Raw genomic sequence first — 27,728 nt, forward strand, 5'->3', positions numbered from 1 at the left:
GGACGAACTAACAACGACCGGGTTAGAGGCGTGGCGATCCTATACTTCCGCGTACCACCCACTTGATTTTATTCGCGTTCTGTCCTCTTGCATCTTCCTGCCTCCTCTCTTCGCGCATATTCTCTCTTTCAAGAACGTCGCAACCTACAGCCGGGTGTCAGGTACCTAACTACCTACCTACATACCTACATACATAGTACTAAGAGTTACGTTCCTCGTCGCAGACAAGCAGAGAGGCGTCCGCACACCTACACACACCGGGTCGGCAAAAAGCTTTCGTTTTATCACGGTCACTCTTCGACAGAGAAAACCTTTCCCTCTCCCCCGCGGCTCGCGTTTCCAGCCGCCCAGCAGGCTTGTTACAAATGTCTCGCATAACTCCGCCATTTTGTCGGTTTTTCCACATATACGCAGACGTAGAGCACACTCCCGCATACAAACACACATTTTTTATTCGGCTTTCTGTATTTCACCTTTCTTTTTCTACTTCTTATTATCGAGGGAGGTAAATAGAACCATACCTTATACAACGTAGGGTGCTTGCAGCCTGTAGGGTGTCATCGGTGAGGAACGGAAAATAAATTTTATACAATATAACATCTCATCTACATATTCCATGATCGTTTTATTGAGTACAGAATTGTTGTTCACGTTTTCTGCAAGAAACTTTTTATTTCGTGTTTATATTCGCTTTAATTTACACTTATACTTCAGTTTTCTTAGTTCTTCCACGTTATTCGTATATCGATTTGCTCAACTTTATCTGAATACGTTCGTTCGTGTACAAACCTATCACATAGAAAATTATTTGGCATTCCATCTCCGTTCACGCGGTATTTAAGGGTGTACCCTGGTCGATTTCGACGTTGACGTATATATCTCGGAACGTGTAAGTCCACGTATCGCAAAAGGGGAAAAAGGCTTCACAGTGCGATTATATACAAAATTCTGAACAAAAACACTAATACATTTCTGCGTTAAATGGAAATGCATTGGGGTGTTTTAGTTCAAAATTGTATAGAGAATCGCACTGTGGAGCCGCTTTCCACGTTTTCGATACGTGGACTTGGATATTCGGAGATATATAGGCACGTCAACGTCGAAATCGACCAGGGCACCCCCTTAAGTTGCAGCTACCCGTATCCGTCGACCGCCTCGCGAAGAGAGATTCGAAAAGCCTCAAGTATTGATCGATCAAAGACGCACCAGGCATTCGATGATATGATTCGTAATACTCGCGGTAGTGATCTTTTTTTTTTTTTTTTTTTAATTTTAAACATCCATAGAAGAAAAGATTAGAAACTGTCTGGTAAAGGATGATATTTACTAAGCGGTAGATTAGGAAATTCGGGGGTCACTTTCTATACTTTGCAATGAATCAACAGAATATCGTGTTCGAATTACGTTCGGATGAGAGTTGTCAAAACTATTTCAGCACCTCTGGACTGAAGTACTAAATGAATTATCTATAGGGTCAGACGCTTGCAAGAAGTACCATAAAACATCCAAGTGCATTGCTTGCAAGTGTCCCTGATCTCTTTGAACTCTTCCATCGATAATGACTCTTACGAATCACGAGAACCTAGAAACAATATTTGCCAACATGATAAATAAATATAAAAATAAATAGATCAAATCATTAGTGCATAAACTGATTACGCATTTTCACCATGGTACAATTATTGTGTGTGCTTAAGAGTAGGCATACGTCCGTTCGATACACACCTTGTGGGTTGATGTTTGAGTAGACTTTGTAAATATGCATACAGAGGCGTTTGCAGTTTGTGGTATCGATGTTTTAAACCTGTATTCATGATGGCGATTTTCAATTAATTAATTATGTAATATATGTATACTTGGAAGATACAGTCCAGATATTAATTCACCTACTATATTACTATAAATGCATGACGTGTTATTTTTCAAATTTTCTTCTTATTATTATGAATCTTTAATTTAAGGTAATATACAAATATACAAGTGTGCACTGGGTTAATAGAGATTTAGATTTGGATGGCCGCGTCCGTTTGGACCGTTGGTCAGACCGTATCAACAAATGATTGGTCAAGGTCTGCAAGTGAACTTTTGAAAACCGTGAATGGTTGGAAAAGTTACGCGACGTGGATGGTTGGCAGCCTCACATGTAAATGCGTCTCAAGTCTGCCGGCGATGTGATCATGTTGCACTGCGGGCATAATTTTTTCGCCCCCTGAAATCATAAATATGGAAATCCTACCGTCAGCGATTGTGTATTCCCCTGCAGCACCTCATTCTCAAGCCCATTGCCTTCGGTAGTTGCCATGGCCAATAATTACAAAATGATGAGTAAGTCGTCCAAATCTTCATTCGAGGGAGAACTAAGAAAGTCTGATCAAGAAATTAGGTCTTTTTGGGACAGAAAATGTGACCAAGTTACCAACTGTTCGACACAATTATTCATTACACTTAAGCTTAGGGATTGACCTGAGATAACCCAGTTCCATCAGTCAAGCTATACGACGATGTCCGTCAGTTGTGTTCAAATGTATAAAATCGCAAATATTTAGCGACTTACCAGAGTGTGAAGCCAACATTGTTCACAGTGTACGTGCCAGCAGCAAACGGAGGTTACCGGTTTCTTGTATTGTTCCTGGAAACAGGATAAGTATAAACTCCAGGTTATATAAGCTGAGAATTGTTATAGGCCCAAGGAATGTTGAGGGGTAGTATCGGCAAGAGCCAGGATCGCGAAACTCACCATGCATATGAGACACTTGAACGGTTGGACTCGCATTTCAGCTTCGAGATCTCGGATCCTTCCGCGCAACGCTTCGACAACCGGGGCGTCGGAATCCCTGCAAACGGCGTTTGACGCCGCGTCGATTTCGTCGCTCTCGCGATTATGTTGCCCTGAGGGAAGGATGGATCCCGGTTCCGGCTTCACCTCAACCTGAGCACCATGAGGCTGTTCCGGAGGAGTGTGGGGTGTGTGTGGTGCATGCGGCGATATTACCGCCTCTCGGAGTGCGTCGCGCTCTTTTTGTTCCCTCGGAGTGCCTTCGGCACGAGGCGCGACGACATCCGCCTCCGAGTATTGTGCCGGACCAAATTGTGCAGCATCGTCACCGTCCACTACTAAGTCTATATCCTCGTCTTCCTGCTGACCGCCAAGCGCGCCGGCGATACTTCGATTACTTGACGATGTTGCCAGGCCTGCAGCTGAACATGAAACAACAAGAGAGACCAGGCGACGATCGTCATTCGATTCTCAAGCTTCAGGTATAATAGTCACCGGTCTCTACGCTAACTGGATGGCTGACTCATATGCTTCCAGCACAAGGCAGCTTGTGCCGATTGGAAGTCCCAAAAACCAACACTAGCGCTCCAATACACGAAGTTAAACTAATGGATCACGTAGGTGATAGCCTATCAACAAGAGGTTTACTCACATAATTCTGTCACTTTAACCAATCACCTATGCAGTGAACCACATGATTCGTTAGTTCCATGGAGGCTATTGAAACGTTGGTGTCGATTTCGTCTGCTCCTAACCGACTCAGGCCGAGGACGCTAGTCAGCCATCCAGTTAGTACAGAGATCAGTGATGATAATAAATTTAGACGATAGTCTTCAATAGACTGAAATTCCCGACACTATTACAAGGCATGGAATCCTATCACACGATTCATTATACAGGCACAGATGTGAAGACCTACGCTGCATGGTAAGAACTGAAGCTTCCGATCACAAATATTCGTCGGCAGTTAGTGAGACACGTTATAGAATATCGAGTTGGAAGCTTAATAGAAAATTATCAGCAGCGTGGCGAATGCCTCTAATGGATAGTCGGCGATCAACGTATACAAAGTGGCCTACTGCACGCAACTGTGGTTTAGTGGTGAGCTGGCGAGTCGCACAACACACCACCGTATACCCCATATCCACCCCTCCATTCAGAAACCACATGACGCACTAGCGCAGTCGATGACAAATTCAAGGTGTAGCTGTACAATTACATTAACGAGTTAACGATTTCACCTGACGGTAACGACATCTCGTTCCAGTAACTCTAGACACCCTACGAAAACATGTGGAATCGCAAAATTGTAAACGATTTAAATAAAGATTGATGAACGAGCCGACTCACCCGAGAATCCGCCAACTAGCATTGAGGTTGCGCGAACTCGCCGTTGTCCCGCCCACTCGTATTCCTCAAATGTTTCAGGATCTCCCTCGACGTCAACCTCTTCGTCGTCGATTCCAGGATTTTGTCCCGCAGGGTTGCCATTGTGTTTGTTCAAGCAACGTTCAACATGCTGATTCAACTCCTCGGGACTTCCAGACAATCTTTCACTACACACAGGGCACGACGGTTCATCAGCTTTTCTTTTTCGATTTTTGACACGAATTCTCGCCTAAAAGAAATACCAAAAGCAAAGAATATTGTGACCGTGCGTATTCTTTCGGATATTCCCTTGGAATTGAGTTCTTTGAACTCGATCGAGGATTGATTTATTCAATATCAGGATCGCTGCTCACTTGTCTATTGGCTTTGATTCGTTTGTAAGTTTCCCATCGTCCTTGGAGCGTTCCGTCAGCCGCCGATGGTGCGTGGAGAAGCGGCGCGTGAGGGTGGTCCTGAGGATGTCCCGGGGGTCCCGAAGATCGCGATGATCTTGGCCGAGGTGTCGTCGATGATACCTTGTACAATCGGTCGAGTTCCTGAGCAAAATGTTGCTCAAGTTCCTGGGGACGAACAGTCACACCGCATACTGGACAACATGAGGGGTCGGAAGGGAATTTCTTTTTACCTGGAATTAAAGAAGAAACACATTTTTGGCTGAACAGAGTACGTAGAACTGTGCTTTTGCAATAGTCTTTTGCGCCTTCATTTCTCAAAGCGATAGTTTCCATTGTAACAAAACATATATAGCGTGTGGTGTAAGAGGCATTCTCGAAATAGGAGATAATAGGTTACGCACTTCACGTGTATTAAACCACTTGTGGAAACGTGCTCAAGGGGGCATTTACAGGAATTTCAGTTAATTTTTTTCTCATGCAGGAAATTAAATGCATCAGGGTGATGCACAGGGTGCAATTTTAATAGGGTGTAAAAAGGTGATACTTCATTGTGCGCATGGTTTCCAGTTTAATATTTGAGGCATAGAATACGGATTTCCATGGCACAATCTACTTGCAAATGCCCATAAATTGTCATAGGAATTTTTCAAGAGCTTTATTTTATATGAAAATAAATCATTTTTAAGAATCATGACAAAAAATGAGCCGTCTTTCAACACAAAATTTGGAGTATCTCACTCCCAGGTGAGAAATCGGACAAAATGCTATGACAATGTACGACGAATACTTAAAAAAAAAAAATAACATGTGAAAATTTCAGGTGAATTGGTCAGAAACTATAGGAGAAACCTTGCGAGCAAGTTTGAAAAATCAAAAGCGATGCAAAACGCGTTTAATGTTTTTTAGGTCCTAAATCGATACGAGCCTATTCAGAGGAGGGTTGAAAGTGTACAAAAATGTAAAACATCGATGGTTTGGCCGTAAACGCCCCCTTAAAGGGTAAGGGAAAATGTTGACACTTTGACAAGAGAGGAGATCGAGTTGTTGAAGAGTTGTTACTTTAATTTGGAGCGAAAGAGAGAGAAATGGAGGAAACTGGACCAGTCTACTAAGTGGGTGGTGTATGGTGTACACATCGTATAAGCCGGGTGTACCCAGCTGGGTCGTTTCACACAACTGTTTATTTATTTGCACCGTCCGGCACTGCCTACTGCCTACTTGCCTACCGCCTACCGCCGCCTACCACCAGTCAGTCTCTCAACCTCCTAACTAGCGTAGCGTGGTATAGTGCAGAGTGAGGTAGCAAGCATGTATTAAGGCATCGCTGTCTGGAGTGGGAAGGAGTGGTGGGACTGAGATGTTGGGTACGGTGTCCAACCGACCTTCCAAACAAAATAACCGCATATCCGGAAAACATTCACATATTACTCCGTAGATCCCCGCCCGTCTATTTTTACAAGAACTCAGATAGCCGCGAGCGGCATCCGTTGACGTTTGCTCGCGTATTAGAAGACAAAGAACATTTGGTATCCCCCTCCCCCGCGCCCCTGTTTCGGTTGGCGAGAGCAAGTCTCGTGCCTTCTTACACAAGCCCACTCGAAAGAAAAATAAAAAAAAAAAAAAAATTGAAAAAAAGCCTCCCACTTCACGATACATATCGCATCCATGTTTCACTTATACAGATATATTTCAACTCTTGCAGAGCAAAGCACGTAGCGTTTATTTTCACTTTCTCATTTCCAAAATCGGAGAGCATATGCATCAGCTGTTTTGACAATACATCAGCATATATTTGTTTATCAGACTTTTACACATCCTGCCCGATGCCTTTGATGCCGCAAGCATCGCGAGTTACGCGCACCATTGTCGTTTCCGTTGGATGCAGATTTTTTCCATTCGAACGAATTGTCATTGAAGAATCAACGGACAGTAGTATTACAAGTTCTACGCCGTGTAAAAGACGTTTCGACGTTCAATAGATATATCCTTCAGCTCGGTTGGCCGTAGGTAGATTCTAGCTCGGTTCCGTTTGCGTTTCATTTCGTTTATTTGCAAAGAGCGGCATTCTTGAACCGTTTAACATATCCTATCTGCGCGGCTATCCGGCTAACATTTCTTTGTGCCCGAGACCTCTTTCCCCTTCAATTAAGTACGGTTGCAAATTTATGTGCGCGCCACTGTATTCAATATTCTCTTTCGTTCCTTTATTGAAAGAAACAGGGATGCACACGAGCTCTCGACCCCTTCGCCTTGCGGATCTAGACGTTTAATTTTCAACCTCCAGTCTAGACTGTCGTCTATCTCACGCCTGGTCGTTTTCGTCAATTGCTAGTAGAGGATACATTGGAAAGAAATCGAATAATATCATTGAAACGGTAACCGTAGTCTCGAAGTGACAAAGTCGAATGGACTTTTGAGGTTACGAAATGTAAATAATAGTTCGATCAGTTCCAGCCAGATTCCCAAGCTCACGTACGATTATTTTTCGCATGTTCAAATCAGAACATTCACTATATTGACAAGCTGGTTAGACCAGGTGTTTCGATTTGGAAATAAGTGGAATTTGAGAAGAGACTCGGCCCTGGAGGGTTTGTCAAGAGGAGAGAGATGTCAGCGTGAAACAGCTGTTTACGTTTAAAGCTACCATTGTAGGAGAAAGATCACGTGATTAAGCGACGTAATAAGGAAGGAGGGCTCGCGCCGCGTTCTTCAGGTATTTTCTTTGGAAACTTTTATCTTTTTATTGCAGGGCGACAACAATACATCGGGCTAAAGTGAGGATACCGCTATCTTTTGCACGTTGCCTCGGCACGCAACTGAATTTCATAACTGTCCTATCATTTATGCCAGGCACCAAGACTAACAGCGGCGAGCAAGCTACGCTGGATCTAGATATACGCTAACCAGCTCCTTGGCTGCAGTATCTTTAATTAAAAGAGACCGAGCCAAGGAGAAATGAGAGCTAAAAGTCGGTCATATCTGAATATTAAAGTGTACGCGAAGTACCCTAACTGGAAATCCTTGTCCCCCAACGGGTGGCAATAGCTTATATAGGATCCATTTTATATTTGTCTTATCGTTCTCAATTACGAACCCTCTGCCGACTGCAACGAACGTCGTTGCTGGATTCACGATCTGCGGCCAGCTTCGAGTGATACGCATCCTTTTATCCATTAGCTTTATCGGCATGTTAAAATCTAAATAGTTTCTCTCCCGATGCAGGCATGACAACTTCCGTTTATGCCATTTAATTGAATCTCGATTCCCATCATCGTGTCTACAGGAGCTCCGTCGATTTCTCACTAATCGGCTTACAGAATTCGTTAAATGATCTAAGTAAATACGTTAGCACGAGAGTTTAAATTTTAGAACCAAATAACAAGGTCATTGTGATAATTAATGACTGTGCAAATAGTGTTTGGTAAGCTCAAGGGTTGGCTATGGTTACGAGGTTAACCTAGTTACCTGCCCGTTTCATAGAATGCCGTAATCTGTTCTCAATCTTCTTCTCAATCACCTTCGGCATCAATCGTGTATTACCCGATGAATGTTTGTTCTTTCAAAAACTTGTCGATAATCCGAGATGTCTGATATTACATAAATTATTCCAACGAATTGTGGAGCTGAGTTTACATGATTATGTCCCGTCGCCATTTGTAAATAAACAAAATAATGCTCTCGCGGTGTATCATGCATAGTCTAGGGTGATTCATTTTTTAACTTTTCTTTTTTTGTTAGGTGCCACTCGAAAGATTTGTGACAAATACTGAAAAAAAGAGGTCGCTACCAATTATTGCAATAATTTTTTTATTTATTTTTATGTGTACACCTTACGGACTTATTATACATAGTTTATTTTTCTCGTATCGTGGTCCAATTAATCGCTGTTTATAAAAATCAGTACTGAAAACGAAGTGGGGACATTAACGTGATGTGATACTCTTTTTTCGGTAGCAAAAACTGTTGTCCAAATTTCTCCGAGACTATTAATCTTTCGGATAAAAAACGGGAACAGCCAACTGCGGAATTGTTAGGCGAAGTTTGTTGTTGATTGGTGAAAGATAATTGGACCACGTTACAGAAAAATAAATCAACTAATATATATACAATTCCGCAAGGTGTACACATAAAATATATAAAAAATATTACAATAATTTATTGCTAGCGACCTCTAAATATTTTCATACTTCTGCCAACTTTTATGATAATTTTTTTATCAGCATTTGTCATATTTTTCGACTGGCACCTTAAGAGCAAAAAAAAAAAAAACTTTAATGGCTATAAATATGTCGATTTCATTCGGTAAGGGATACAATTGGCAAGCTTTAATAGGTATAATTACAACAGCGAGGAATTACTGAAAATTGATGAATTAACGGGAATTGCAAAGGTAGGTACAGCATGCAGCCAATCCAATATTTACGCAAATCTAATCGGAAAACGCGGTAATTAGTAGAATGGATGTAACATCACACGAACGTTAAGTTCGGCTGGGCGACAGACCCTGCAGACACTTACACATACCGTAATCCGGTTTTAATTAAATAACTACTCGCAGGCTGAGTAACGAAAGAGTTGTGCCAAATTTCTGGGGTCGAACGGGTAAGCGACAGGCATTTAGCCACAACTGTTGTCTCCTGGGTTTTGGGGGAGTGGATTTTACGGCGGGCTTTCACCCGGACTTTAGGCTCTTATACCTACTTTGCAGATCCGGCTGGATCTTTCCGCCGCGATTGATTGATACCTGATGCCGTTCAAGGTGTCACGCGGCAATTATACTTGTTCCGGTTCTTTCGGTACCAAAGCGGACGATTTTCCCGCAGATCTCTTGCCGGAATACACAACAATTGCGATTTACACTCGGAGCTTTCCACGCACGTATTTCCGATCAGTCAAATGCAAATCCTTCCCCACTTAAATATATACCTGCTGGCAGCGTATGGTGCAGCACGTAAACGGAAGGCGTCGGAGTGAAATAATTGATCGCGAAAGCGCAGAATCACGACTGTTGCACGTATATATATGTATATATACATGTACACCGTACATTTCATCCCCTCCGTTCCCCCCCCCCCCCCCCCCCCCCCCCCCATAACAGGGAAGCCCTTTATGGTCCATCAGTAATTCTGCTAATCCCGGCGTACCCCTCGCAAACCGCTGACCATTTTATTAATAACTTGAACCCCAAAAACAATCCGCAACCTCGTTCTTAACAATTAAACAGCTCGGGCAAATTGGTATGAAACGGTAATCGCACGTGCGGAGATGTTGAGGAACATTTATCGACACGTAATTTAAGGGTTTATACTTACAATTGGTCAGAAGGCCGAAGAAAAGTGATTTTTCGACTATTTTTAGACTTTATTCTGACATTTGTTATTTGTAAACGTAAACATTTTTAAAGCTGCAATAGCCGATCTCCGGGAGCACCTTTAAAAAAAGCCGTCTTGCGGTGAGCAAGATGTCTCTGGACTGGATCATCCGAAATGAGAAAACAAAAAAGAATTAGTTAACATAAGATATTATCTGGTCTTTAATCAAAGAAATAAGCAAAATATTAATTGTTACCAAAACGGCGGCTTGTCAAAAAGAAAATCGATTTTTCATACAAATTTTCGCCTCAATTTGTTTACAAAATGTAAAATATTTACCGGCGAGGAGATACTTTGGAGCAAGGACTGAAAAATACAGCGATCAAGCTTGTGTAAAAATTTAATACCGATCAGTTTAGCCGTTTCCGAGAAATCTTGCTTCACTGACTTTGAAAACATAGTTTTGAGAAAAACGCGTTTAATCTTTCACAATCACTCTCATACGCTCCGAGGCGTCTTTGCAAATGCGCACGTATTTTAGCGAATATTTGTCGAATCGACATGATATTTTCTGCGTATGCACTTGACTGTATATACATTACGAAAACGAGAGGAAAAGTCGATTTCTGAAAAATCCTGACTGGGTAGGTATAACCCCTCAGACATGGCTTTGGGTATAAGACGATAATATACGACAGATTCGACTGGATACGATAAAGACGCCATACCTACAGTAACGCGAATTTTGACGATCGCAAATTTTCTACGCGGGTGTAATTTGCAAATGATACCGCAGCCCGGGATATTACATATAGGAAAGTCATCGGTAGGGTTGGCGAAGAGATTGTTATGTGGGGGCTATCTTAGGGTGCAGGGCTGGTTGGCTTGGCGGGCAGTAAGTTTGGCAGTTAAGAATATGGGAGCGTAGGAAGGAAGGCGGCTCGCAGGCGGTTAGCAAGAGCGAAGTCTGAGGGTGCGGGTAAGTAAGGAGGCTGTAAGGATCCCTCCTTTCATGCATACCAGAGTATCTCTTTGCTCCGCTAGCTGGTTGAAATCTCTCCGCTCGGCAGTGAACGCGTAGCTAGCTAGACTGCAGCGACTACGCCTTACTTATACTCAATTCCGCAAAGCAGACGTGTGCCGTAGAATTTCCTCGTTGAGTCGCTGTGTAGTCGACGGCGCAACGTACGGTAAAGGTAAATTTAGTTTTACAGCGTCATTCTTGAGCTCCGGCGAACAAGGAGATGACTACTTTCTTGTTATTAAAAAAGAACCTCGTGTCACCTGGGTCCTCAACCGGTACGCCTTCGGGGTACTTTTCGCCTTGATATTCTTCGTCGGAAATTTCTTCCTGGCGGAAGAAAAAAAACTAAAATCATCGCAGAGAGTCGAGATTCGGAATACTTGACAACTATTCGGGTGAAAATCTCTTTACAAGCGCATAAATCTCGACATGGTTTTTCTTTCCGGCGTAGTAGCCCCGGGTTGTTGGTCGTGCAGTTTTATTGAAAGCCGCCTCGATGCAGTTTTATTTTTCAGACCCCGAGGGATGGGAACGGAAGGGAAAGCGAGAGAGAGAGATCAGCCTCACTTTGCTGATCTTTCCTTTGGCCGATGTGCAGAACACGCGTCACCGCGTCGACCCGGGTAGCCCTCAGTTGGCGTGCTTGGGGTGGTTCCCGAAGGCTCATATAGACATTCCTTTCTCTGTTACTCTCCGGATCCTCCCTCTCTCGGCACCCGGCACCAGCCGGAAAACTCACTGTACGTTATACGACAATTTGTTTCATACTCGTCGGCGTATATTTGAAGATTTCTCAGGGTAGGTACGTATCGCACTCCTTTCAGGGGTTATACCTGGTCAGAATTTGTAAAAAATCGATTTTTCTTTAATTTCCTTTTCGTATCGTAAATACATTCGAGTATATACGCAGAAAATTTCATGTCGATCCGACAAATATTCTCAAAGTTACGCGCACATTTGCAAAGACGATCCCCGGAGCGTTTGAAAGTGCTTGTGAAACTTTGAACGCGTTTTTCTCAAAGCTATGTGTTCAAAGTCGGTGAGCAAGATTTCTCGGCAACGGCTGAACCGATCGGTATCAAACTTTTACACGAGCTTTATCAATATATTTTTCTGACCTTGATCGAAGGTTTTTTCTCGCCGATAAATGTTTTTCATTTTGTAAACAAGTGCAACCAGGCTGACAGCTGACCGTTGACAGTGTTTTTTCGCGTGTGAATGATAGAACAGATATATATTGATTATGTTTAATTAATTTATGTGACATGATTTATTTGAAACCCTCCGTGTTACGATTTGCCTTCATTAAAATTAAAAACTTAGCTTACATGGCGATAAAATGGCGCCAACAACCAGGCTCTGACGTCACGTGGAGATTTTCCAATAGCGACAATAAGTTCCATAAGCAAAGCACGGCTAAAAGTGCACGAGAGTGTCGGTAAATCCCCCCGTCGAGTGTCGCTCTTAAATCACTGCTGTTTGTAATTAAGCGAACGAATGGGCTGTATCAGGGTTAATATTTGCTAGATGATGCATGTCTCTTTGCCGCCAAGACAAATCCCGTATATATCATCGCAACGCTTCGTATACCACAGCGGGATGAGGATGAGGAGGACGAGGAGGAGGAGTAGTCAGCCTCGCGGGAGACTACTTGCACCACAGGCGTCTCTTCGACTCCTGTTGTTGCACATTATTTCAGCAACGACGGTAGACGGAGACAAGGTCGAAGCCCATTTCGGGTTCAAACGGGGATCTTTGACGCCCTGGATGATTATAAATATTACTCACTCGTTATTTTCATCGCAGTTATCTCAACGATAAGGCCCGTTATGCGATAAATTTTCTAGAAATATTCTACGACGACGAGCGCATAGCGTTATATGTCATTACGAGGGCGAAGTAAGCAACGTTACCTTAACGACGCATGTTTGGGAAAAATTGTTACTTCGCACCCTTAGAAATACTATTGTTTTGAAAAGCCAACTCCTTGAAAGGCATTCTAAAATTAAGAAATAATGAATTTTTCCCTAATGTTTCGTTGCACAAACGTTTCACCGACTTCAGCGTCGTATGTTATTGCAGTACCTACTCCGTGGCAGTTTTATGCTGTGAGAAAGAAAGAAAATCACAAAGAGAATGCCGAATTGAAATTAATAGCGGTCAAGAACCGTTCGACAGCTAGCCAGCTACCAAACCTCCTCCTATACGTGGTTGTGTTCTTCAAGTTGGGCCTCCTCCACGCGCGATATTCGACTCTCGACGCAGGCCAACACGTTCACACATATACCTACGAGGTTCCGCACCTCCTACCTGCAACGCCGTTTCTCCACTCGCGGTGCCTCCAGTAATATATACGCGCATGTTCGTGTGTTCGGCTACTCGCCAATATTCATAAACACGTCCGAACCAACAAAGTGATAACTTAGTCAGGGCGCCGCGTAGGTACTGCCCCGGTGAACGAGGAGGAGTCTTGAGTATCGTCCACGCGCGGATCTCGCCTTCTACATACGTTTTCCTCGGCCAGACAAGGGTAGCTGAATTAATTGAAACGTACGGATTAAACGCACGGTTAAAGGTTTATCCACACTATCCGGCAGCGCGGGAAGTGCAGCTATAGGAATGACGAGTCGAAACTTGATCGCTTGGGTTACAATAAAGTCTGAATACTATCGGTGTGAAAATGTGCTTGTTTTCAAATTTTTGGACATCGTCGCCGGGCACGGTAAATCGAATGACGAAAAAAAACGGGGCTTCCAACTTTGAAGATCTGCTGCTTTTTCTCCACGCGTAACGTTTCCGTGTATTTTTAATCATATTAGGCCCAAATTACCATTAGCGACACGTCAAAGAACGCCGAGTGGCGCCGATTGAATCCGATTAACACCAACTCGGCTCTACGTATCGTCCTCTGGCGATAAACACGTTCAACGTCAGGTGGGTGGATACCCGATAAACTGTTTAAACGAACGCAGCGATGATCAGCTGCATAAATATCAGAGTATGTATTCGACACGCGGAGATTATACTGGTAACGATTCTCACCGAGTTTTCCTTCAAGCCTGTAGTAGCCTGTGAGTGACAACTTCTAATGATCGGGCGTCGTTCGTACAGGTATTTATTTCCCTCTACTCCCAATGTAGGAAGATTACCGATTGTGAGTGAAATATGATTCTTGTTTTCACCATTTGTAGAACGAGTGCGGACGGGACTTTATTAAACTGAAGTTGGAGGTTACGGTGATTGGTTTATGAAAATTGCAGGTAAAGGTGTTCGTTTGCTGAACTGCAAAGCATACAGCCGAGTGTGGTAGCACAGCCGAGTGCAGCGGATAACGAAGATAAAGATAAGGGGGAAGGACCGAGGTTTGAAAAACAAGGAGCGCAAGTGAGAAAGTGTCCGGTTGAAAGGAGAGGAGGGAGAAGGATAGAGGTGCTTTATGAAGTGGACTTTGCAGGATACGTTATTGCATTATCAAGGAACACGCACTGCCATTCGAGAATGGTCTGCCCACTAAACTAACCCCTCGTAATTGGAAGCGAGTTTAAGAAAAAACGACAGTTGCAGAGGGTATTTCGCTATCTCGATAATAAATACACCTATATGTAGGTATACACGGCTACCGTGCGTTATTGTCCCTATGACGAACAATAACAATGACGATGATAAATAAATGTGCAGCCCTGTAACGATTGTCGCAATTACCCAACCGGATATAAAGGCGCAATGGAATGCGGAATGTGCAGCGACACGACTGTCGACGGTGAAACGTAACGTTGCTTACAGAGGTTCCAAAGGGCGGTAATTGGTCAGTGAAAATGTGTCCATCTCAAGAATATTTTTTACCTCCAATTAACAACGGTGAAAATTGTAGGTGACTACCGTGCCCATGAGCAACAACCGGGTCGCGAGTGCTCCTTTACCACTGAGCTCGGTCCAACAGTTCTTTGATATCGCTGAACCGTGATAGAAATCTACGTTCCGGCAGACACTCGCGGACAACAAACCGACCGATCATCCCATACCCAGAGTCCAGTTATGACTGTAATATTACCGTCTGCCCAACCGATGGAATGCATGGGTTCGCTATGTGCGTAGAAGCGAAGCTGCCCAACATTGGCAGCAGCAGCAGCAGCAGCAGCAGCAACAACAACAACAGTAGCAGCGAAACGCTTCGATGCTCGGGTTGTCAAGACCAATCAAACCTTGCTAACTAACCGCTGTGAGCAGCGCACAAATTAATTATTAAATTCTGCCTTAACGCATGGATGCTGATGTGCCAGACATCAAATGGCTTCGGAGTGCAAAGGATCGTAGGAGGTGTGGAGGTTTAAACATTCTGGAGCTTCTCCTGCATGCTCGAGATCACGCCACTTAACGTTCCGCTGCGTCCAAGCCAGTTCATTCAAGTTTTTTTTATCATAATCTTTACCAAGACTTCCTAGAGGAGCGGCCATTCGAAACTCGGGATAATGAAACGATGTCGCCGTCGCAGGTGACAAGATGAAATCTCTTACTGGCATGGAAACGTGGTGGTAACGTAACGTTATCACCTTCTCACCTGAAGATCTTCCCTGCCTCTGAAATTGTTATTATCGTGATAACGGTTGCCAAGAAGTGGACAAGGGGCCTGACTAACTGCGCTCATAATCGATTTGAATAAAATCACAGCACGCTATACAATTTTTTATGGATACTTTGCAGCACAAGAAAGACACTTCGGAACCCTTCGGAGAGATATTTCGTTTTTTACCAGGGCAGTATTTTCTATTCGAAGAACTAAACGCCTGCCTCTTAACGGTCTTCTGTACAAATTTTAGCACTGAAATGTGGTTGCAGAAAACTCACGTACAGCTTCGGGCCGTAGCCTTATACGCGTTTTGTAGGTATGAGAAGTAAGGACAAAACTAATTTATAAAAATGAAGGTATTTACGACAGCATCAAAGGATCCGCTTTTATGACCGCCATATACAGTTTACAACACTCGAGTCTGACATCTATATATATATATATATATATATGTATAAGCGTTTAATTCCGAAGAAGATCCTATAGTCAAATGTTATCTGAAGAGTTATAATATATGGGCAGCCGTAGTCGGTATGACTCGAAAAGTGATGCGGTAGATTTTCAACCCTATCCCTTTCAAAGATTCGGATTATAATCACCGGGCGCCGTTATTTACAGCACGCAACAAGTCCTTTAGAATCAATTATCTCAGAAACTAGCCTCAATTATATAAGTTATATAACGACCCAGGGTACGTGTCGACGATCGGTGTCTACATTTATCAAACGCTAAAGGATATGCCATAGGATAATTGGAATGGGACGAAAAACTGGAATAAATATCCGTTTCAACTTTTGGAACAATTTCCTTCCATTATAGGTACTGTTCCGCGGGGTGATTGGTCGTTAAAAAAAAAAAAAAAAAAACAGAGTACAGTACAGGTAATCCAGGGATACGTGTAGGTACATATGCTTTTATGCTCACAGTACAAATTCCAGAGTAACGATATATTGACGTTGTGATACATTTTGACCTGTGTCTCACAAACCCACACTTTCACACTTTTACACACGCGCACACGCGCTTTGGTTGTTCCAAAAACTGCAACGTAAGCCACCCACACACAAGACTGCTTTTTTACACGCGTATACGACAGTATCAGTGACGAAACTCAAGAAGACTGCACGCAGTACCGACCGGTCGTAGCCACTGACTGACTGACGGACGAACTAGAACCACCAAAACTCAACTAATAGTGGCCTACACCCCGGGGTAACTCGGTGGTAGGGGATGTTGTTAGCGACGGCTACGAGTCGACGGAGTAACACCGCTTTCAAACTCCCCAGATGGACGGAGAACTACTTTGGTGGAACTTTTGAGAAAACTAGTCGACTGGTCAGATGGACTATGAGAATGTTGTTGCAATATGTCCGCGGCTGTGCCCTGATTGGCCAGGTACAGATTTAGCAACAATAGTTGCACAACCGACCAGTAAGGTAAGTGTACCAGTTACTGACCCTGTCCCAATTATTGACCTTTTTTGGTGGTATCTGTTCAATCCTTGGTTGGTACGGTAAAATTACCATAGAATAAATTCTAGTGTCTAACCCTCTAGTAATTGGATTTGTCATCGAGAAATTCACAATTTTTACCCATTGTTTATAATTTTGTAAAATATAAAATGGTCGCTAATTGGATCTAAACGTGTCGATAACTGGTACACTTACCTTAATAAGTACTTGAATAAAGGTGTTTTGCGCGAGTGATTTGTTTCGCGTCTGGATTCAGACCCGTCGCTACAACATCCCCTCATAATCTGTACCAAGGACCACTGACTGACTCTCGCTTCTGGCCAACAAACGTTCGGCATTATGCGTTACCTACGGATTAGTGGACTCGTACAAAGTCATTCGGGAAATCTATAGATGTGTGCGTATCCTGCTCCTGCCGCTGCACCTTTGGGCCAACTACACCGGGTGTTCGTCACGTACGAAAGTCGGAACGATACAAAATGTCAACCCCTCTATTAGCGGGCTAATACAGATGTCAGAAGGGACGGAGCGTTTCTATACATATACGTACATCCCCGAACCCCACTTCAAATCTAGTCAACATTTTATACCGACAGCTTGACAATTGCACGATCTCGGACCTAACCTCCAACTGCCGGCTCATTTCCGATCAACCGATTGCCGCTTACATTTGTTTAGAAAAAATAACAAAAAAACACCAAACCTGGTACATTGCGAATTCTTAAAGAATCGTTAGAAACCCGCACGGCGTTTTTAGACGGATCTTTTCGCGGCTCGTTCGACCCGTTTGTTCGAAAGGTTGGCACCCCTACAGCTTAACAGGATGCTTTATGGTAACGCGTTACACACCTTATTGCAGGATTGGCGGAATAGAGGAAGGGGGGGCTCGGTAATATATGGTAATAATAACAATAATAATAGATATCTGAGGTGGTTTTGTTCGGAATCATTGTACCGCATTTAACTTCACAGTCCAGCCCCAGTCATGCAAGCTTTCACACCACACACGTCTTCTTGTCCCGGTCTGAACCCCCGTTGTAGTACTACACCGTGATCCCAAAACTTGACTTAAGTCGCAGTTACAACTCGCGACAGTTCGGATCATTTTGCGTCATGCAACGAGTTAACGAAAACTGGCCACCGCACAAAAGGTACACTGTATTGCCAAGCTTCGACGATGCGTTTAAAGAGAATGAGTGAAAATTCCAGCGTCGTGACAGCCCCTTAAAACCCCCGCCCCATTTCTTTTCCGCGCCACGTATCCTCAACTTTATGGTACATATTTATATTTATGTAAAAATCGCCTCGTGCTATACAAAGCGAGTATGGTATATCGTTGAAATTGCTGATACCCCCGGTCCGCACGTGTTATATATTGTATAGGAAGCTTGTACGTATATAAGTTTGGCGTTATAACCGAAAAACAACCCGGGAAGCACAAATTTATATGAATAAAATGAGAACGGTACGCAACAGTGCGCGTGTATATGAAAAAAAAAAATATGAGAACCAAAGTGCAGAGACAGAGTCAGCAAGTTAGGTTGATTCCGAGTGAGTTGGGCAAAGGTAAGAGATGGGCCACAGTTAAAGTCCAATACAGCAAAGTACGCAAGAACCTATATTAGATCTATATATCTCTTACTTACGGCCATATTACCCCCGTGGGTAAAAATTGTACCACTAAGAAGGGGTAAGGAGTTAGGAAGGGATGTGGGCGCAGTTAAGGAAAAGAGATAAAAAGTTAATTTCAACAGTGCAGCGCGGCGTTCACAAAGCTAGTTTCTCCTCTGCTCCTCTATATATCTACAGGTAGTATAAGGAGGCACACCCCTTGCTGGGTGAAAGGACTCGTTTCGAAAGACTTCCTCCCACCGATCCGGGCTGCACAATAGGCGCCGTACCAAAGCGGGATTATGCAGTCAAAAGTCAACGTATGAATTTGTTGGTTCATCCAGATGAAAGGGCGTCGCTTGTCTAAAGACTTCCGGTCTCTCCTCTACACCTGCCCCGCACCCCCATACAAGGCTAATTCCTGCAGTCTGGTCGGTCCGAATGTGGGTGAATTCTGCCGGTATAATACCTGTGTGTACTAGTTATAAATTTCGATATAACGGAATAGGAGAAATAAAAAGCAAACAATTGATGCGTACGGACCTGAGGGTGTTTCTCAGGATCGTCAATTGATAGTTACAAGTGTTGATAATATCGGATGATGAGAACTGTTATTACTGCAGGAAGAAAAAAAGACGTGCTCGCAAAGTAATCGAATTTAAACACGTTTGCTTGCCTTGCCAATTGCCATCTTCTTAAGTCACGGAACAGAATTCAAGTGGTTAAAGTACACGTTTATAATATCGAGAATCGGGTGCGAGGGTATCAATTTGTATGTGGCTTCTCAATTAAGGGGTCCCTAAGATAAGTGTACCAGTTATCGACCCTGTCCCAATTATTGAACATTTTCGGATGTATCTGTTTGATCTTTAGTTCTAAGATTGCCAAAACAATAAATTTGTAATGTCTAACCTCTAGCAATTAGTTTTAGTAATCGAGAAGTTCACATTTTTCGCCGTCAATTTATAATTTCGGAAAATAAAAGGGTCAATAATTGGGTCTAAACGTGTCAATAACTGGTAGAGTAACCTTGGTTGATTAATACACGTATCGCTGCGCGTATTATTTCAGAGATTCAAACTTTTTTTAATTTGATTCGAAATTATTTTGCGTATTAAGCGAGAAGCGTTTAGACCAAATTTTATTGAAACAGCCTTCGTCGAAAAGCAAATTCGGTAACAAAAGTTGTCGTCATTTGCTTCGTATTTTACGATCGCTTTTCACGCGCTCTGAAAAAACTGTGTTGGCTTTTGCCACCCTCCAAAGATCGAGTCTCGCGTCGCTTCTACCCTCCACAACGGAAAGTCGAAGCTGGTATAGAGAGGGAGGAGAGAAAGGGGGGCAGATATGGCGTGGCATTAGAAAGAATTTTCCATGTCTGATTTCCACGAAAGTTGTCATATAAAAGTTTACACCACACGTCAAACGACGTCAAGCTACAGTGAGGAGCCTTGGATCATAAAATTGGGATTCAATATCGTTCGAGAAAATCCCCCACACACGTGGACGTGTGACGAGTCGGTATAAGAGAGAGGAAGTAAAAAAAAAAGAAAGAAAGAAAGATAAAGGACGTACGCTTTTTATTCCTATTCTCTTATTCTTTCGCAGGAACGTTTGACGTTGCGAAGCCAGGGTAAGAAATTCACCTAGCCCTGGATGATATTTTTTTTTTTCCTGCAAGATCGTAAAATCTAGACTCCGTGAAAGAATATGTAAACGAAATAAAGAAATATCGGAGAAAAAGTCTTTGCCCCGAGATATGTACTTTGGCACATCGTAAAACTATACACTTGTACCAAAAACCAACTCTTGGAATGCCTACTGCAAAGAATTTTTGTAACACATTGAGCTTGCTAGACACGTGGTATACCTTGCAAGGTTTACGAGCCACCGGGGAACCGAATCGCGACTCAAGAAGAGCGAAGGCGTAGGCAAGGACAAAGACACGGATCAGAAGGGCAGAGCCACTCCGGGACTAATTGTCGGTTATTAAAAGCAGTCCCTGGATCGGCAAGATTCAAAGACGGCTCTACAAAGTCACTTCAGACTTATCCTGTTATTAGAAATTATTAATTTGGGATGAGGGAGTCAAGATTTCCAACGTCGCATGTCATGTCGAGCCATTACCAGCGATTTTCTGATCCATCAACAAACCAAGAGTAGGATATCAATACGACTAATTGTTTGAACTTAGTGAACGATCACGCACGGTTCAAGTTACGTCGAGATCAGTAACACTACGCAACAAACTAAATACTTCTTTTTCACTGGGTTTACATTATGTAATCACGATTCCTCACTTTAAAGTCAATTAAAATTTAGAAATAAAATTGGCACATCACGACAGATTTTACATTGAAAAGCATTTACTGATGTTTTTTTTTTAACTACGCAAATAAGCGACACGAAACTTTATTTTTCATTAAAAAACTTGAATTTTTTTCCACAATCACCTTTCCTCTCATAATCAGTTATCGCGGTATCCCACTTCTGGCACCACTGTAACGAAATCGGGTTCGTTGAGCGATAAAGAATTAACCAAAACAGACAGAAATTAAAGATGGGAAACTGCTTTTTTAGCGCTACGTGATATTCCTCTTGGTGTAAGTGAAAAACAAGACTGTTTTTAGAAACTATTCTTTTTTTTTTATACTTATTCATTGTGTGACATACGAAAGTTCTTGTGTCTTTTATCCATGACGACTACTAGATCAGAAAAACGGGGTAAAACAGGTGATTTCACCCTTTGTAACATTTACCTTGTAATCGTGGTTTTGTCTGGTAAATATAAATTTGCTTTCGTTTGAATAACTATTCGAGAATTTTTTAACGTTGCATAGTCCACTATTACTGTTTTATTATACTCTGGGTAAACTCGCCGGACTTTTGTCACGAGATTACTGAATCGTGTTATAATTCAATCAATCGATCAATTGTTCTGGTAAATGCGCGTGAATATCGAAAATGTCGAAAAACAATAACGTCAACGATATTTGTCAAACGATTTTGTTCCCCGGCAAAGGGATAGGTATACGTGCAAACCTAGCCTGTCACTCGCCATGCATTCTGCGCGGCGAACCAACAGGTGGAAATTAGTGGAAAATACCCAACATGTTAGTTTCACAATTAATAATTTAACCCTAATTGGTCACTATGGGTGAATTTCACGACAAACATCTTTCGTAGAGTCCCTTATTCGTGGTAATTGTAGTTGGGAAAACTGAGAGAGCTTTTTCCGCGATCCTTAAGCAATACCGAAATAGTATTTGTTTTTTTTCTTAGATTCTTAGAACTCATTGTTGAAGTAGGATATAATTTTTTTGGAACTGGAGTGAATTTCACCCAGTGTGACCGTTATGCGATTCTACCGAGGTGTGATCAATTAACTAATTACCTAATCACCACTTCCCTGATTGGCATAAGCATTCGCAGAAACGAGAATTGGCAAAGATGTCACGAATCAATCTGATCCGAAAGGGAATCGCACGGAAAGGGGCGTCAGATGGATGAAATTTTCAAGTGTTTTTATGAGACACGTGTATGGGGTAGAATTTCGTCCGAATCGATTATCGAACACGGTGCGGTCAACCCAGGGAGCTGCGGTTACTCAGGGTGGGGGGCCAGAGGGTCACAGGTTAGGGAGGACATTGACACATCGCCACAAAATTAACACATTCTTCCCTCTCCCTTGGGGGTCCGGCGACAATCACGAAATAATGCGCGAAACGGGCGAAATGTGTGGCTGGTACTGCGGTCTGTTACAACCTCACCTCACCTGCAGTTTCCACACCGTGCCTAGCCATTCCTCCTATCGCTTGTTCGAACCAAAAGCCTCGGATCCGTCTATGCTTGTGTTTGTTCCCAATCATTACCTCGATGATGACGTCATAAATTCCAGTCCACCGGACGACCTTAAAGGGGCTAACAACACCTTGCGTATACCTACGAAATCAAGGGTCATTTTCTCCAATTTCTCTAAGGAAAATGAATCAATATTTTTCAATTTTGTTTTTCATACATGTTAATATAAGATTTGAAGGACAAGAATTTTGGTTTTATTATTATTTTAGGAAATTTAAGGGAAAGTGTTTACACGTTTTTTCAATTTTTTCTCGAAATTGACGCCGTTATTCTTAAAGTTTATATTTCTGATAAATCGTACGTACTTTCCTAAATTTCGGCATCTTCTTTTGAAATCTTTTTCGTCTTTTTTTTCTAGATTGATGATTGCGATCTGCAGGTGGTCACCCGTGAGAAAACAGAAGTTTCCTTTCATCAGCCTCTCCACCGCCATTTTGTGTTGAAATAATTGACAAAAATTTTTTCTGGTACTTCAAGACTTATATTAACACGTATGAAAAACCGAATTAAAAAAGAATAATACATTTTTTTTAGATGAATTGTAGAAAATGACACTTGATCTCGTATACAGAAGGTGTTATTACCCCTTAAGCGATGCCTGCGCGGTGGAATTGGAGTAAGTCTCGGAAAATGTTTTTGAAAAGATACTCGAGAGTACGTAATATGAAAAAACATTTTTTGCACGACCAGAGGCAAGTATTACACGTACGTATATGTATAGGTACTTGAGAAATGCCAACATCGATCCTCACGATGATCGAGATCGTCTTGTTCGGAGCGCTGCAGTGTTGCCCGAGTCGAACGTGCAGGTATTCGCCGGGGATCGCGGTACTAATAAATAAATTGAACTACCTGTATCCAGGGGCCGTCGGAAGCCGTGAGGAGGCTGAAAGTTGATCCCGAAGAAAAAGTCACCGGGACAATTAATAATTCGTCCGGCGCGCCAAGGGCCAATTTGTCGACCACATTCCAAAGAACTATGCAATCAATCTGATCCCCGCAGAGCTGGCCGACAAGTCTTCGTCTCGATAAATAAACATCAGAAAGCGGTTTACTAGAAAGGAAAATGGAAAAACACACCCCACTCGGTCTAACCATCGTGCAATCGTCGGTTGGCAAAATTATCAATTGGAAGCAAGTAGGTTTTCATGCCATCCCTCTTCAGAAGGCCAATTAGAATTAATCGGCGCGACGTATGAGATATATGTTATTTCTACTACAGCCTGTTGGTAGGGAAAATCGAAAACCGCGATTCGATGCGGGAATCGACTTTTTAAGAGCAGCTACTCAGTGAACACAAATGTATATATATCATTCGCAGCAAAACTTAAAAATAGAATATTTCCAGGAATTTCGGGACCACTGGACACCATGCTTGAAGTATTCATGGCTGTGCTAGGATATCGTGGGTTTGATCAGAAGGAGAGGCTGGCCTAGCTTATGTTGGGTGGAGCGAGGTCATGTTCTACCATTCGAGCATGGGTATGTAATTGGTGGGTCAGGATCACAGCTCGGGATATTCTAGGCTTTGGCAAGTAATCGGGATGGGTAGGTGGAGTAATACGTGGACAAGTTAACAGAATTCAGCAGTTTGATTTTATCATGTTTTGCCACTATCAAAAATATTGAATCGCTCGAGTCTCCGTTCCACTTTAGTTTTATTGGGTCAAATAGAAATGCACTGCTAGCGGTCAATGTTGCGACTCAAAAGGGGACAGAGGAATACATTTCGGTGCATAGCTGTACCAGTTTCCAAGTTCTTAATAACGAAGAGTGAGTCATTAGCCGTACGAATTACTTCACCAATCAATCATGGTTGCGCGTCTTCCGAATTAGATCGGTACAAGGTACGCGGAATGTCGAACGTGTAAGATTTTGAACAACAAACCATTAAGCACTGAATGAGAATCATTAATCGCAATATTTTGACACCTATAAAAAATAAGCGCGAGCACGCACACCGACACACCCACACACACGACGACAACCAGGCAGGCAGAAGAAAACGTGGACAATATTGCTGATACTCGATGCGGTATATTGCTGCAGCAAAACTGTATGCAGTGGGCGCAGCTGTTCTGCGATGAAAAAAAAATTTCAGCAGAGTAAAGTATTTCATTAATTAAATTCAAAAAGAAGGACAAGCCAAGAAGAGGCAACGTATAGCCACTGGCTGTACATGAAACAAGCTACGATATTTACTCACGAAGCCTCAAATGATTTACCGAAGATGCTGTAGCACACGCAGATCCCCACAACGAACACACCAGGGCTGGCTGCTCATCTCCTAAAATACACACCGTCTTCTAGCAAAGAATAAAAACTGATACCATTAAGCTTACATGTTTGCTAATATCTCGTTAAATTTCCAACAAGAATTCAATAATTTTTACACAAAATGTAATGACGGAAAAAAAGCAAAAAAAAAAAAAAAAAAACAAAGAATGCAGTACAGCGCAAGATTGACAGAAACTATAACTAGTTGATTGAAAGATTTAGCGAAAGACTAACCGCTGACTGATGTCAAGATGTAAGTGAATATTATTATCGTTAGACAATTATAATTCGCGAAACCAGAGGCTGGAAAGGATTTCGAAATGCATCCTATGACTTCTTCCCGTCCCATATATATATAATAACGGCATAAAACAGCTTCGCGCGAGAACCAACCACCGGCTCACGAATATATTATGTTGCTCTGGCTAATTTACGATTATAACGCACCGTGTATAACTATCATTGTTGATATACTGCCCGGACCGACCCGTGGGGTTGCTCGGGCCTTTCCCCCGACTCTTTCATTCCCTGCCTCTCAAGTGCTCCGACACAGACCGCGAGATACTCGAAGAACTCTCCACCTGAGAGAGAGAGAGAGAGAGAGAGAGAGAGAGAGAGAGAGAGAGAGAGAACTACCAACCATTCGGTACGGTTACAAGTGAGTCTTACTTCACGCTCAGCTTCCGATCGTGGGCATATGGGCGTGATGTCCAATCCCACTACCAGTTTCGTTCCTCAACTATGAGCGTTAATTAACAGGTCAGCTAGTGACAATAGTTGCGAGTTTATCCGTGGTCAATATACCCCCTGCAGTGGACCCACGTCTATTGTCTTCGGAGCCTTCCCCGCATAGGCCGATGTCATGCTTGCCCTAAATTCTTCGCACCTGAACCTAAACGGCGGTCAACAACTTGGTCTATAACTCGCATACCGGGTTCGACCTATCGGCAATACATATAATATTAGTGTTGATCGAGCAAGTTGCGGTTCTGATGAAAAAGAAGTCCCGAAGGTGGATTCTTCATTGAACCAATGCTTGATTAAAACTGCTTCACCGGCGTCGGAAAGATTCCGTAGATTTTTTTGCACCAATGAAAGTAATTGAAAGCAATCCCAGTGAGTGGACGGGATGCGGAGTAAGTTCAGGATGAATCGCGTTCGAGGTATACACATGCAAGAAAGGAATGAGATGGCCAGTTGTTCGCCGCGCAATGTCGGTGACAGTTACAAGTCAATGTAAGGTCTTCTTTCCACTCGATCCGTAAAAACCTGCGCCTTGTCACCGAACGATACAGTATACTAACACGCACACGCACATGTAACATGCAAGGCTGTGAAGTTTCAAAGTATTACTACCACAAGGCATAACGTTTCATACTTTTTCCTTCACTCATCGTTTTACTATAAACACATACGTTATTAGTCTCTCGTCTCGCGATGCCAACAGCGACGATATTGCGAAAATTCACTCCGGCCGATAAGTCTTTCTACCTTTTCTAGCAGTCGTCGGACGCAATGAAGCAGGACGAAGGCTTCAACTGACGAGGTTTAGAAGAAAAGACTTAAGTGTGGGGCGTGTGTGTTTGTGTGTGTGAGGAAACGTGGTGCTGCAGAAATACAGCTAGGTAAAGTTTCATTTTATAGCTGGGCGTCCGCAAGTAAGCACGAGGGATGTTGGACTTGAGACCACTTAGGGGCAGAACAGCTAATCTTTACGACGTCAATAGTAGAATAGAAAACAAAAAATGAACGCGTGTTGGCTTCACGAGGTACGAAGAAGGGAAACTCTTTACTATATCTTGGTTACTCGAGGATAAATCGAGTATTGTGAAACTGTCACGAATACGTTTAACTAAATCGTTGCGAGGCTGATTAAAGTTACGTGAAAAGTCTTGCCGGAAAAGGGGATTGAAGGTGGTTTATGGTCAAATACTCGGAGGGAAAATAGTACTGGTGGTCGGGGAAAAAGAAGGGATAACTGGAAGAGAGTTTGAAAAATAAATAACAAGGTGTTAACCGGGTGTAAGCGAGATGGTTTCTAGTGACGAAGGGTCATGGATCTTGAGGGTTTTGGGATGGGATGGAAGAGGAGGGAGACGAATAGCGCAGGGGTTGAAACTTCCCCAGCCAACTGTGGTCTGAACGCCTGTTTAACAGATTTAAAAAATCACCAATAATTCTGAGGGGTGGAACTCGCTGCTCCTGCACAGTTTGCTTTGGTACGGAGAGGCAAGAGATAGTAGCAGTGCTTTCCAAAGTTACCTACACCACGTATTTAACCACGGCTGCCTTTTCTTCGCCCAGCTACTTGTCATTTTTCATTTTAATGGTAGCCGCTCAGCACTCCGTCCTTTCTCTCAGTACTCTCGTCTCCCTTTCTCTCTCCTCTGTGTATCCCCCCGCCCCGCAATCTCTCGCTTTCTCTCTTTCTCTCCGCAGCTACCGCTGCTGCTTCTGGTTCTGCTTCTGGTTCTACCGCTGTTGCTGTTGCTGTTCGACCCTCTTTTATTTGTTTCGCTGCCCGAGCTCTCGCGGCCCCTGCAGGATCTCCCTCTCTTCTCCTCTCCTCTCCTCTCCTCTCCTCTCCTCTCCTCTCCTCTCCTCTCCTCTCCTCTCCTCTCCACTCCACCCGTACCGTCGTCCTCGGCTAACCTCCTCGCCTGGCCTCGCCTCTCTTATAGTTGCCGCGCGGTGCGTAGCCCGCTTCCTTTTATCTCGGCGCGAACGTCTTAATAGCTCCAAGTCACTCTCACTCCAGTATACTCGACCCCGTGAGCGTAGACAGGACCGCCCGCCTTATCCGTCGACTTTTGCTGGAGTAGAGGCGTTAATATGAAAAAGCTGTCTTGCCGAGACACTTTCTGCAGACTTTCTCGCAATCTTAATTATTTACTAAGCCGTACGTTTACCAGAAATTAAGAGCTTGATCCTTAATTGATTAGATTGACAATTACCGGTGGCTATTTCAAAGTTTCGCCTATCACGGTGTGGGACTCTTTGGTTTTCCCGTATGAAAGGATATCTATTTCACCATTTACCTCGTT

General features: G+C 43.0%; 1 protein-coding gene across 10 annotated transcripts in view; it reads right to left on the reverse strand.

Annotated features, from left to right (window-relative positions):
• Positions 1-606: 606 nt before the first annotated feature.
• The window catches only part of LOC124183618 (E3 ubiquitin-protein ligase Rnf220-like), an 81,699-nt gene continuing 54,577 nt past the window's right edge, over positions 607-27,728 (reverse strand). For 7 of the 10 annotated variants that reach the window (XM_046572317.1, XM_046572313.1, XM_046572310.1 and 4 more), the window contains 5 exons: positions 4,519-4,790; positions 4,127-4,394; positions 2,738-3,198; positions 2,555-2,629; positions 607-2,209 (listed from right to left, as the gene is read on the reverse strand). In XM_046572317.1, coding sequence (XP_046428273.1) covers positions 2,138-2,209; positions 2,555-2,629; positions 2,738-3,198; positions 4,127-4,394; positions 4,519-4,790 — 1,148 coding nt within the window. In that variant the 3' untranslated portion in view covers positions 607-2,137. The other 3 variants (XR_006871015.1, XM_046572309.1, XM_046572311.1) reach the window with 3 other exon arrangements.

Source organism: Neodiprion fabricii, chromosome 5, assembly GCF_021155785.1.
Source record: "Neodiprion fabricii isolate iyNeoFabr1 chromosome 5, iyNeoFabr1.1, whole genome shotgun sequence".
Taxonomy (NCBI): Eukaryota; Metazoa; Arthropoda; class Insecta; order Hymenoptera; family Diprionidae; genus Neodiprion; species Neodiprion fabricii.